Consider the following 11,775-nt stretch of genomic DNA (forward strand, 5'->3'; position numbering starts at 1 on the left):
TGTACTAGAGTCATGCCTGGTTCATTCTCTCCTATCTTTCTCATTAATAAATAACATCTTTACAAAACAAACACGAAAAACTTGTAGAAGCATTATGCAGTCTTCCTACCTGTGAACTGTTTATTTGTGTGAGAAGGGAAGAGAAAGAAACGGAAACATCTCTCCGGCTCTCAGGTGTATGTGGTGCCGGGGATGGACCTAATTGCCTCAGGCTCTAGAGTTCAGCTTTCTAGTCATTGCTCCACCTCCTGGGTCACTTTCATTTTAGATCAAGCAGTGAAACAGTGCATCACTCCAGCACGTGAGACACCAGGGGTGAAATTTAGGGCTTCCGTGTGCAAGTGCCGCGCTGTCCCTGAGCTAGGTCCTCAGCCACAAGGCCTGTGTTCTTTTCCCATCCCCATTTCCATTGACACTCCTCTTGCCATAGCAGTTCCTTCAGTGTCTAAAGCTGCTGTGCCCTGCCAGGCAGCAATTGGAAGAGATCCGCCTCAAGCAGGAAAACCAGGAGATCACGGGAACTAAGAGGCGGAAGGAAAACCGGGATCAGAGCCAGGGTGAATCTGCAGGGGAGAAGAGCCGGTACAGGGCAGGGCTGCGCAGCCTCCCCAACCACCAGGCCTACAAGAACCGCCAGAAACAGAAGGCACCAGAGGTTTCAAGGCTTTTCTTTTTCTGCAGGGAAATGTACTGGGAGGGGACAGGTGGTGGTGCACCTGGTTAAGTGCTCACATCACAGTGCACAAGGACCCGGGTTCCAGCCCCTGATCCCCATCTGCAGGGGACAAGTTTCACGGGTGGTGAAGCAGGGCTGCAGGTGTCCGTGTCCCTTTCCCTCTCCATCTCGATTTCTGTTCCTATCCAATAATTAAAAAAAAAAAAAAAAAAAAAGTGGATTGGGAGTGTAGAGAAGGAAGTCAGCTGTCCTCTCCTCTGGCATGGGAGAGATGAGTTGCCAGGAAGTAAATCCAATGGAATCTGAAACAGGAGGGTCTGAATCCGGGGGTGGCAGGCCTTCAACCCTCCCTGCTGGTGTCAGAGCCACTGCCTTCACCCTGCAGCTGCCGCCAGTGCCCGTGGACACTATGCAGCCCCAAGACATCGTGGAGGAGGAGGAGCTGGAGCGGATCAAGGCCCTGCTCCAAAGGGAGAACCTCATCCGAAGCCTGGGCATTGCAGAGCAGCTCGCTCGCCTGCTGAACCCTAGCGGCCCGGTCCAGAGAAAACTTCTTGAGTATCGGGTGAGAGGCCCTACATGGTTTCCCGCAGAGCCAGGGCACAAGGGCTACGCTGCCACCTGGTGGTAGGCTAGCACAGGAGACTCGGGTATCTGGCCAGAGTCCAGGGAAGCAGTGCATGCTGGGTGGTCAGAGGGTCTGTTGGTCCCTTTGCATCTTTTCTCAAACCCTGTTATTTTTCGTAAGGCCAAGTGATGCTCCCAACCTGCTCATTTACCAGAGACGTGGTGTCCACTATAGTGTTGTAATAATCCCAGACTCACGTCTGACAAAGGGCAAGGCCACCGTGCTCAGTGGCTTCTGTGCCACCAGCACTGCCAGTGCCATGGCTCTAACTGGAGCTAACTCAGTAGTCCTTTTTTTAAATTATTTTTTTCCTCCAGGGTTATTGTCGGGGCTCAGTGCCTACACCACGAATCCACTGCTCCTGGAGACCATTTTTCCCCTTTTGTTGCCCCCTTTTTTTTTTTTTTAATCATTGTGGTTATTGTTGTTGTCGTTGGATAGGAGAGAAATGGAGAGAGGAGGGGAAGACAGAGAGGGGGAGAAAAAGACAGACACCTGCAGACCTGCTTCACCGCCTGTGAAGTGACTCCCCAGCAGGTGAGGAGCTGGGGGCTGGAACCGGGATCCTTATGCCAGTCCTTGTGCTTTGCGCCACGTGCGCTTAACCCGCTGTGCTACCACCAGACTCCCATCTAACTCAGTAGTTTTATGTCAACAAAGCAGCTGACACGTTCCCTCTTCTTGGCTATCTGAACAAACACCTGATGGGTCCTCTCTTCTTGCTGGGCCCGAGAATCAGCTGGTTAAGTAGGGGCCTGGGCTAGTATAGATTTCTAGTTACTTGTTTCTTTTCTCTTTAATATACATATCTTATTTATTTTGGATAGACACAGGAATTGAGAGGGAAGGGGGTGATAGAGAAGATAGAGAGGGAGAGGGAGGGAGTAGGTAGCATAATGGTTATGCAAAGAGACTCATCCATGCCTGAGGCTCCAAAGTCTCAGGTTCAATCCCGGCACCATCATAAGACAGAGCTGAGCACTGCTATGGTTAAAAAGAAAAAAAAGAGAGACACCTATAATACTGCTTCAGGGCTTGAACCCCCGTCCTTATACACCATAACGTGTGCTCAACCAGGTGTGCCACCAACAGGCCCCCAGTTACTTGTTTCTTTTGTATTTATGTTTTTTTATTCCCTTTTGTTGCCCTTGTTGTTTTATTGTTGTGGTTATTGATGTCGTCGTTGTTGGACAGGACAGAGAGGAATGGAGAGAGGAGGGAAAGAGAGAGGGGGAGAGAAAGTCGCTAGTGAAGCGCCTGTGAAGCGACTCCCCTGCAGGTGGGGAGCCGGGGGCTCGAACCGGGATCCTGACGCCGGGTCCTTGTGCTTTGCGCCACGTGCGCTTAACCCGCTGCGCCACCGCCCGACCGCCACTTGTTTCTTCTCCTACCACAAGAAATGTGGTAAGAGGCTGCTCTTCTCCTCTAGCCTCGGCTCCACCAGAAGGGGCCGGGCAGTCAAGAAGTGCAGACTGTGAACCTGGTTCCGCTGGTCCTCTTGAGCGGGGCTGCCCAAGAGCAGGGCCCTCCTTTCCTGCATCCAGCCCGGCCCCACGCGGTGGTGCCCAGGATCTTAGGGGCGCTGCCCAGCATGAACGCCGCCAGTCCACCTCACTCCCAGTGCCACCTCCAGACAAAGACCTTCAGCTGGATAGGCGACCCGGCAGCCGTGGGGCCCTGCTCACTGTCAGTGCGGACGTCCGGGAGGCGCTTTCTCTCCAGCACCAGAGTCAGGCTCAGTAGCCGTAAGTACGCGGCCGCGGTCTCGGTGGCTTTGGAGTGTGTCGGGCCCTGCGCGTCCGGAGGCGGGGGAGGCGGTGGACGGCCGCTGGCCCGCCGCCTCTGGGCTGCACCCCGGCGGCAGGAACGGCAGAGGGCCGGACGGCTAGCCGCGCCTCCAGGAGGGGCCCCGGGACGCCCAGCCCGGCGGAGTCCCGACTCGGGGCCGCGTGTTTCCGCTGCAGAAGTGCCACGAGCCAGCAGGCGGCTGGAGGCGCTCGGCCGGGCCCAGGCAGGAGCAGAGCCGCCTTCTCTAACCCCCAAGCAGGGCTGCCTCCGGCGAGCGGAGCGACGGGCGAGCGGCTCCTGGACCGCTGAGCGCAGCCCGCCCGGCGAGGCGGCGCAGGCCCGGGAGCTCGTCCTCGGCTCGGCCTCCGCGCCCCTGCTCCCGCCGCCCGCGGCGCTGCTGGACCTCGGCCGCCCCGCCTAGAGGGAGCCCGGCACCGGTCTGCACGGCGAGGGCGGCCCGACCCCGGGGTCGGCCTCGGACGGGGACTGAGCAGCGGCCGGGGGCCAGGCGCCCCGAGCGCACGGGCTGAGCGAGCGGGCCGGCCGCGAGGTGGCGGGGTCGAGCCCTGGCGCGGGCCGGGCCACCGCCGTCGGAAGATCGTCGAAGCCGCGGGGAGACCAGCCGGCCGGGGCGGCCCCCGGCAGTGGAGCCCACCATTTTATTAAAGTTTATGCCGTTTTGCAGGAGCGTCCGCTAGCTCATTCGGGCCCTGTCGGCTCAGGGGCCTCCTCTCCACTAAGCGCGCCGGGACAGCCGGGAGGCCCAGCGCCACCAGCCTCCGCTTCCGGCGCCCGACCGGAAGCAGCCCGCGCACTCCGTCATTTCCGGGCCCGCGTGCCTGCTTCCGGCGCGGCGCCGAGTCCGGTCGCCGTGGTCGTCATGGTGTCGGTCCTGAGCCGCTCGCTGGGCGCCCGCGTCCGCGGGGCCGTCGCTCGCTGTGGGCTAGCGACGCGGGGGGCGGCTGGCGCGGGCTGTGGCGGCCGCGAGCCCGACCCCGATTCCGACTGGGAGCCGGAGGAGCGGGAGCTGCAGGAGCTGGAGAGGTACCGGCTCCCTCCCGGACCCGCGGCCTGAGGCGGGGCCTGGCGCCGGGCTGCCCCTCAGGTGGCGGCCCGCCGGCCGGGGGCGCGGGGCGGAGGCGCCGGGAGCCGACGGCGGGCCGACCCGAGGCTCCGCGACCCGCCGCCCGGCCGCCGCGGCGCAGCTCCCGTCACTGCTTCTCTCCCCAGCGCCCTGAGAAGGCGGAGAAAAGCCGCCCGCTTCCAGAAAATTCAGAGGCAGATGCAGGCTCCCGGCGCCCCGCCCAGGACCCTCACGAGGGAAGCCATGGAGCAGATCCGGTGAGGCCGGGGCCGCGGGCGGGGCGGGGCGGGACTTCGGAGCTGATTTCCCGCCTCCGCGCCGCCATCGGGGGTGGGGGGTGGAGAGGAGTGTGTGTGTGTCAGTGTAAGTGTGTGTAAGAAGAGTGTCAGAGTGAGTGTGTAAGAGTGTTTGAGTGTAAGAGTGTACGAGTGTGTCTGTGTAAGAGTGCCTGTGAGTGTGTAAGTCTGAGTGTAAGAGTGAGTGTACGAGTGTGTCTGAGTGTTCGCGTGCCTGTGAGTGTGTAAGAGTCTGAGTGTAAGAGTGTGTCTGAGTGTAAGAGTGCCTGAGTGTTAGAGTCTGAGTGTACAATTGTGTCTGAGTGTACGAGTGTGAGTGTACAAGTATGTAAGTCAGAGTGTAAGAGTGAGTATACGAGTGTCTTGAGTGTAAGAGTGCCTGTGAGTGTGTAAGTCTGAGTGTAAGAGTGAGTGTACGAGTATGTAAGTCTGAGTGATTGTGAGTAAGAGTGTGTGTGTAAGAGTCTGAGTGTATGAGTGTGTCTGAATAAGAGTGTGTGTACGAGTGTGTAAGAGTGTGAGTGTGTAAGAGTGAGTGTACGAGTGTGTGAGTGTAAGAGTGAGTGTAGGAGTGCCTGTGAGTGTGTAAGAGTCTGAGTGTAAGAGTGTGAGTATGAGTGTGCCAGAGTGTAAGAGTCTGTGTGTATGTGAGTATGGGTGTATCCGTGTAATGTGTAAGAGTGAGTATGTGTGAGTGTAAGCGTGTGCACGAGTGAGTGAGTGTAAGAGTGTGTGTGAGTGTACGAGTATGTCAGAGTGAGTGTAAGAGTGTGTCTAAGAGTGTGTGTCTTGAGTGAGTGTGTCTATGAGCGAAAGTGAGTGTACAAGTGTGTCTGAGTGTAAGTGTCCATGAGTGAGTGTAAGAGTGTGTCTGAATGAGTGTGTCAGTGTACGAGTGTGTCTATAAGTATGTCTAAGAGTGTGTAAGAGTGTGTGTGTGAGTGTGTGTCTATTGAGTGAAAGTGAGTGTACAGTGTGTCTATGAGTGACTGTAAGAGTCACTGTACGAGTGTGTCTATAAGCAAGTGAATGTGTAAGAGTATGAGTAAAAGTGTGAGTGTAAGAGTGTGTTCTGTCTGAAAGTATGAGTGTGTCTGAGTGCAAGAGTGTTCTGTCTGAGTGTAAAAGTATGAGTGTGATTAAGAGTGTATGAGTGTAAGTGTGTCTGAGAGTGAGTGTGTCAGTGAGTGTAAGAGTGTATCTATGAGTGTGTGCAAGAGTATGAGTGAATGTAATAGTAAGTGTGACTGCGTGTCTTGAGTGTAAGAGTATGAGTGTGTCTGTGAGTGTAAGTGTTGGGTGTGTCTATAAATGTAAGAGTGTGTATGAGTATGAGTGTGTGTGAGTGTAAGTGGTCCGGGAGGTGGTGCAGTAAAGCATTGGACTCTCATGCTTGAGGTCCTGAGTTCAATCCCCAGCAGCACGTGTACCAGAGTGATGTCTGGTTCTTTCTCCTCCTTTCTCCTGAATAAAGAAATAAAATCTTTTAAAAAAAAAGTGTGAGTGTAAGAGTGTTGAGTATGAGTGTGTATGACTGTGAGTATAAGAGTGTGTCTGTGAGTAGGGAGTCCGGCGGTAGCGCAGCGGGTTAAGCGCACGTGGTGCAAAATGCAAGGACTGGCGTAAGGATCCCAGTTCGAGCCCCCGGCTCCCCACCTGCAAGGGAGTCGCTTCACAGGCGGTGATGCATGTCTGCAGGTGTCTGTCTTTCTCTCCCCCTCTCTGTCTTCCCCTCCTCTCTCAATTTCTCTCTGTCCTAGCCAACAACAATGATGACATCAATAACCACAGCAATGTTAAACAACAAGGGCAACAAAAAGGAAAATAAAAAAAATTAAAAAAAAAAAAAGTGTGTCTGTGAGTGTGTGTAACGGTGAGTGTAAGAATGTGTCCATGAGTGCAAGGGTCTGAGTGTAAGAGTGTGTCTATGAGTGTGAGTGTATGGTTGTGTCTCAGTGTGTGTAAGAGTGAGTGTGTGTATGAGGTGTGGGTATATGAGTGTGTGGGTGGGTACGTGTGTGTGTGTGTGTTTTAAATATATTTATTAGAGACAGCCAGGAATCGAGAGGGAAGGGGGAGATAGAGACAGATACACCGCAGCCCTGCTTTACTACCAGTAAAGCTCTCTGGGGGGGGGGGGGGTTGGGCAGTGAACCCAGGTCCTTGGCATTGTGATGTGTATGCTCAACCAGATGTGCCACAAACCAGCCCATATATATATATATATATATATATATATATATATACACATATATACACATATATACATGTATATATATATTTCCCCCTAGAAATGAAAACTTTAGGGGCCCAGGAGACAGCCCAAGGGTTTTGCAACAACTTTAATGCCTGGGGTTCTAAACTCCCAGATTCTTGATGCTCAGCTCTGCTATAAGCCTAAGCTGAGTAGAGTTTGGGGGGGGAAAAAAGAAAAGTTTAGTGGCCGGGAGGTGGCATGCAGTGTTGGGCACCGCCTGCTTGGTTGTACAGTGCTTGAGTCACTGCCACCGCTCGAGCCAGGTAAAAGGTTTTGTGTGCCTAGCACCTCTCCCATCAACCTCCTGTCTTGATTAACACCTTTTCAACTCTTCGTTTTTCTACTTGTCACTTCCCCTTTTGTGGTCAACAAATGGCTTTTTACTCAAAAGAAAAAAAATAGCTATTAGATAAGAATTCTTTGTGATACTCTTTTTTTCCCCCCCAAACCTACTCAGCTTAGGCTTATAGCAGGGCTGAGCATGGAGAACCTGGGAGTGATACTCTTATTTCTTTCTCACTTGACTGATGCTCTCTTACTGCTACCAGAGTTTTTAATGGGGATGGGTGCCAGCACTGAGAACCCACTGCTCCCTGAGCCTCCCCTTCCCTTCCCTTCCCTTTTTTTTTTTTTCCCTTTTTATTTCACTCCATGGATAGGACAGAAAGAAATTGAGGAGGGAGAAAGACAGATACTTGCAGACCTGCTTCACCACTCATAAAATATCCAGCATCCCCCCTGCAGGTGGGGAATGGGGGCTCCAACTGGATCCTTGCACATTGTAGTGTGTGCGTTTAACTGGTAAGCCACTGCCTGGCCACCACTAATTATCCATTCTAGATCAAATCCCTTACCCAACTCTTCAGGAACCTACATCAGTTAAGTAAAGCTTCTTTCATCCTTTCTTCGGATTGTTTTCGGCTGACTCCCTAGCTGCCTGCTGTTTTGTCACTGGGGTGAGACTGTTTTCCACAAATCTGTTGGTGTTCTTCCCCAAGCTAGACACAACTGACACTTCAGTCTTCAGCCTCCCTAACATGTCTGCAGTATCTGACCTTAGAATTTCAAGTTAGCAGCAGAAGTTGGAAAACAAGATCAGAAAAGAAAACACAAGTAGAACCTGAAATGGAATTGGCGTATTGCACCCAAGTAAAAGACTCTGGGGTGGGTGGGTGGGGAGAATACAGGTCCATGAAGGATGATAAATGACATAGTGGGGGTTGTATTGTTAAATGGGAAACTGGGGAATGTTATGCATGTACAAACTATTGTATTTACTGTTGAATGTAAAACATTAATTCCCCAATAAAGAAATAAATTTAAAAAAAAAAAGGCAAGTTAGCAGACATGGGACCACATTTGCAGTTGTTTTCAGCTTACTTTTGCTTACCACTAGTATCACTAAATTAGTAAGTATCAAACCTGACAGGAAATTTTTCACAGTTTGAGAGTCTGTTCCTTTCCCCCACAGGCATTTGCATAAGGAATTTGTAGAGACCTGGTCAGTTCCCAGATTGGCTGAAGGCTTTGATGTCAGCACTGATGTGATCCGAAGAGTCTTAAAAAGCAAGTTTGTACCCACCCTGGAACAAAAACTGAAACAGGATCAAAAAGTCCTCAAGAAAGCTGGGCTTGCCCACTGCTTCAGTCAGTCCCAGGGTCCTGTGGATAGCTCAAAGCCTCTTTCTGCAGGCCACCCTGTACCAGGCCCTTTGCTGATAACAGGAAGTGAGCTCGCATCCCAAGACCAGGGTCCGACCTCAGCTTTGAAAGTGATGGAATCAAACACTCCCAGTACATCCACAAGGAGACGGAAGAGAAGGGATGAAGGAATCCAGGCCCTGGAGGGGGGAGGCTGTGCCCATGGCACTGCGGCCCCAGGTCATCAGCGGCTGCAGCAGAGGCGCTCTGTTGATACTTACATCAGCCACAGAGAAACTGGCAGTGGTGGGTGGCTAGGTGCCAAGCTGAAAGAATCGAAAACGGAGGATCCAGGTGACCAGAACTTCAGCAGCAAAGTGGTGCAGAGAGGGCGAGAGTTCTTTGATGATAACGGGAACTTCCTGTACAGAATTTGAGCTTGAGTCTGACTGGAAAAGCAACCTAAAATAGCCAGTCGTGTTTTTGGAGCTACCTGCAAATGGACTGAACACCTAGGAATAGGAAGTGAGAAGCCTGGGATGAGGGAAGAAGGAGCTGCTTGGATATGAATCTGACAAGAGGCAGTGTCAAGTTTCGAGGGCAAATTTGGGTGGCTGGATGACAGCTGGTAGAGCTCAGGCAGTTGGGATACTGCTCACCCTCACCTGGTCTCTGGGTTTCAACCAGCCCGTGTCGCGCTTGTTAGGATTTACTGTGGTACTTGTCGTAGATGTGTGGGAGCAAATGAAAGGTTTGCCACCTGATTGCCTTTGTTTGTTAATGGACAGCACAGTAGTAGAACTTTGGTTGTTTTCAGTGTAAACACAATAAAAATGAAACATAGCAGTCCTTGGGTTGTGCTTTCTGTGAAAAGTGTCCTTTGTCATTAAACATTGGTGGGGAAGGGGAGGCAGAGGAATTCTTGACAAAAAGCTCCACACATTCTGTGATTCTAGCAACTATAAACTAGACTTCTTTTAGTGGCTAGGGCTCTGAGAGACAGTGACACCCCCCAAAGAAGGGGGGAGGCATGCAAAGTCTTAAAGACTCTTGTCATAATCTTCACCCACTTTGAAAAGCTTAAATATTTTCACTAAATTTTTGCAAGTGTGTTGTGCCAGAAACATAATTATTCCTATGCAAATAAACGTTTGTTGTTGAAGCATTCTGCTTGTTGAATCTCAGTGCTCGTTAGAAATGTGGTGTGCCAGAGTTTGAGCCTGGGCCACAAGCATGGCAAGGCAAAGCACCTTGCCAACTGAGCTATCCTCTGGCTCCTCTGTTCCCTTTTTCCTTTTTATTATTTAATATCATCTCTGGGGCCTCCCTCCAGGTTGACTTTTTTTCAGATAGTGGTAGAGAGGGAAAGAAATTGTAGCATGGAAACTTTCTTCAGTGCACAAAGCTGGATAGCACCTTGACAGAGTGCATTATCCAAGGGAGCTATTTTGCTGGGCCCCTTAATTTTCATTTCTAGTTTATGCAAATCATTTGCTTATTGAAGGAAAGTGAGTTATGAGGAATTGTTACAGAGTTGAGGTTTTTGTTTGTTTTCCCATTCGTGTTATTGCTGGAGTTCAGTGTCATTACTGGTAGCTCCCCCCCCCCCCCCAAGGTTGACAGTAGATAACTAGCTTTGTTCTACCCTGTGTGTAGCTTCCCTGGTGCAGGTGAGACTGGGGGGGGGGGGGGCTAGACAATGTATATATTCTGGGTGTGCCACCACCTCACCCCTGAATATGCTTTTTGTTTACCTCACCCTCCTACTGATTCTGTACAACTAAGCTTCACTTTTTTTCCCCTTGCTCCTAGGGCTTCATGGCACATTGCCCCTGCGTAACTCCATTGCTGCTGGTGCATATTATTTTTTTTTTCCTGCTTGAGCTAGGAGAGACACCATAGTAGCACTTAAAGTTTCCCTTGTGCATGCTGCTATCAAGTGGTGGACCAGGGGGTTGAACCAGGGTCCTCCTGCGATGGTAAAATGCATAACTCAACCAGGTGAGCTATCTCCCAGCTACCTGAGGTTAATTTTCTCCCCATCCTTTTAAATGCCCATCTAAGGCTTTTTGAACTTGTGATTTTATTTTTTATTATTTTTTAAATCATATTTATTGGATAGAGGCAGCCGGAGTCTTCACAGGCGGTGAAGCAGGTCTGTAGGTGTCTGTTGTTTTCTCCCCCCTCCCCCCGTCTTCCCCTTCTCTCTCCATTTCTCTCTGTCCTATCCAACAACGACATCAGCAACAACAATAACTACAACAAAGAAGGGCAACAAAAGGGAAAATAATAAAAATAATTATTAAATCAAGTGAATAAGGAGAGAGAGATAGACACATGCAGCCCTGCTTTACCACTCGTGAAGCTTTTCCCTAGCAGGTGGGAACTGGGTCTTTGTGCACTGTAATGTGTCCACTTAACCTGGTGCATCACCACCTGGCTTTTTTTTTTTTTTTCTGCTTTTTTTAACGGGGGCACTGCTCAGGTCTGATTGATGGTGTTGCAGGCCAGGGATTGAACCTGGGACTTTGGAGCCTCAGGCCTGAGAGTCTCTGCAGAGCCATTATGTTATCTACCCTCACCTGAACTTTTGATTCTTTGTCCTCACATTTTGACATGGTCAATTCCTGGTCATTCAGATCTTCTGTGAAATGTTACTGTTTTGGGATTTCCTAATCCAGTTTAAAGCCCCTCCCTTCATGTTCTGTTACTGCTCCCTGTGTGATTTCCTCAGTACTGGAAATCTTTTAAGTATTGTCTTGGTCATCACCTACTTTTGTGCCTTCTAGACCTGATGAGGGCAGGAGGTTCATCTCTGTTCATTGCTGTGGTGCCAGCTCCCACAACAGATGTCAGTGTTGGCTGAGAGAGTTCATGAATGCTTGGGAAAGCCTCATACCTGGAGCCCATTCACAGTGCCTTTTGCCTTTTACCTCGGTCAGCTACCATGCTAGATGTAAGCCAGTGACAAGACCAGCGGTCCCTCCAGGTTGGCTTTATGCTGCAGGTTGCACTTGATGCTACCAGTGTGTCTCGCTAAGCTACAGGTGTTGCAGTGTTAGGGGAATCTGCCTAGGGCACAGGCTGCTTGGGGTGCTGACCTCGCTGGGCTGCACTTGTGCCAAGATGCATGTGTGCCAATCAATTGCTCCACATTTCTCTGTGGAGCTGATAGTTTATCCAGCTTGGGAGGTGGGAGAAAAAAGCTCAGTATAAAATACTAGACCTTTTGAAACCCTGTGTGATCCCAAAGCTTTTGTTTTTAATCTTGTATCATTTTTTCAAAAATTCAAGGTGATGACACAGTGGATAGACCCTGAGCTGGATCCCAGCATTGCATGCGCCAGAGTGATACTCTGGCTCTTAATAGTAAGTTCTTTTAAAATTTAAAACAAAACATTTATT

The 11,775-nt window shown here is 51.0% G+C and overlaps 2 protein-coding genes across 2 annotated transcripts in view; both read left to right on the plus strand.

Annotated features, from left to right (window-relative positions):
• TTLL13 (tubulin tyrosine ligase like 13) overlaps positions 1–3,520 on the plus strand; it is a 26,031-nt gene extending 22,511 nt beyond the window's left edge. The window contains exons 13-15 of the mRNA XM_060179435.1: positions 469–655; positions 1,062–1,241; positions 2,734–3,520. Coding sequence (XP_060035418.1) covers positions 469–655; positions 1,062–1,241; positions 2,734–3,513 — 1,147 coding nt within the window. The 3' untranslated portion in view covers positions 3,514–3,520. The remainder of the gene's footprint in view (positions 1–468; positions 656–1,061; positions 1,242–2,733) is intronic.
• Positions 3,521–3,971: 451 nt separating this feature from the next.
• Positions 3,972–9,219, plus strand: NGRN (neugrin, neurite outgrowth associated). The gene is made up of 3 exons (XM_060179451.1): positions 3,972–4,136; positions 4,323–4,433; positions 8,201–9,219. Exons 1-3 carry the CDS (start codon positions 3,973–3,975, stop codon positions 8,805–8,807), a joined length of 882 nt encoding a protein of 293 aa, XP_060035434.1. The 5' UTR covers position 3,972; the 3' UTR covers positions 8,808–9,219.
• Positions 9,220–11,775: the final 2,556 nt, after the last annotated feature.

This window comes from Erinaceus europaeus, chromosome 20 (assembly GCF_950295315.1).
Source record: "Erinaceus europaeus chromosome 20, mEriEur2.1, whole genome shotgun sequence".
In the NCBI taxonomy this organism is placed as follows: Eukaryota; Metazoa; Chordata; class Mammalia; order Eulipotyphla; family Erinaceidae; genus Erinaceus; species Erinaceus europaeus.

Excerpts from the sequence above, each read along its gene's own strand:
- NGRN (XM_060179451.1), top strand. The coding sequence starts at position 3,973 with ATGGTGTCGGTCCTGAGCCGCTCGCTGGGCGCCCGCGTCCGCGGGGCC. Across the intron at positions 4,137-4,322 it reads GAGCTGCAGGAGCTGGAGAG|CGCCCTGAGAAGGCGGAGAA; the intron begins GTACCGGCTCCC and ends TTCTCTCCCCAG. Across the intron at positions 4,434-8,200 it reads GAAGCCATGGAGCAGATCCG|GCATTTGCATAAGGAATTTG; the intron begins GTGAGGCCGGGG and ends TTTCCCCCACAG.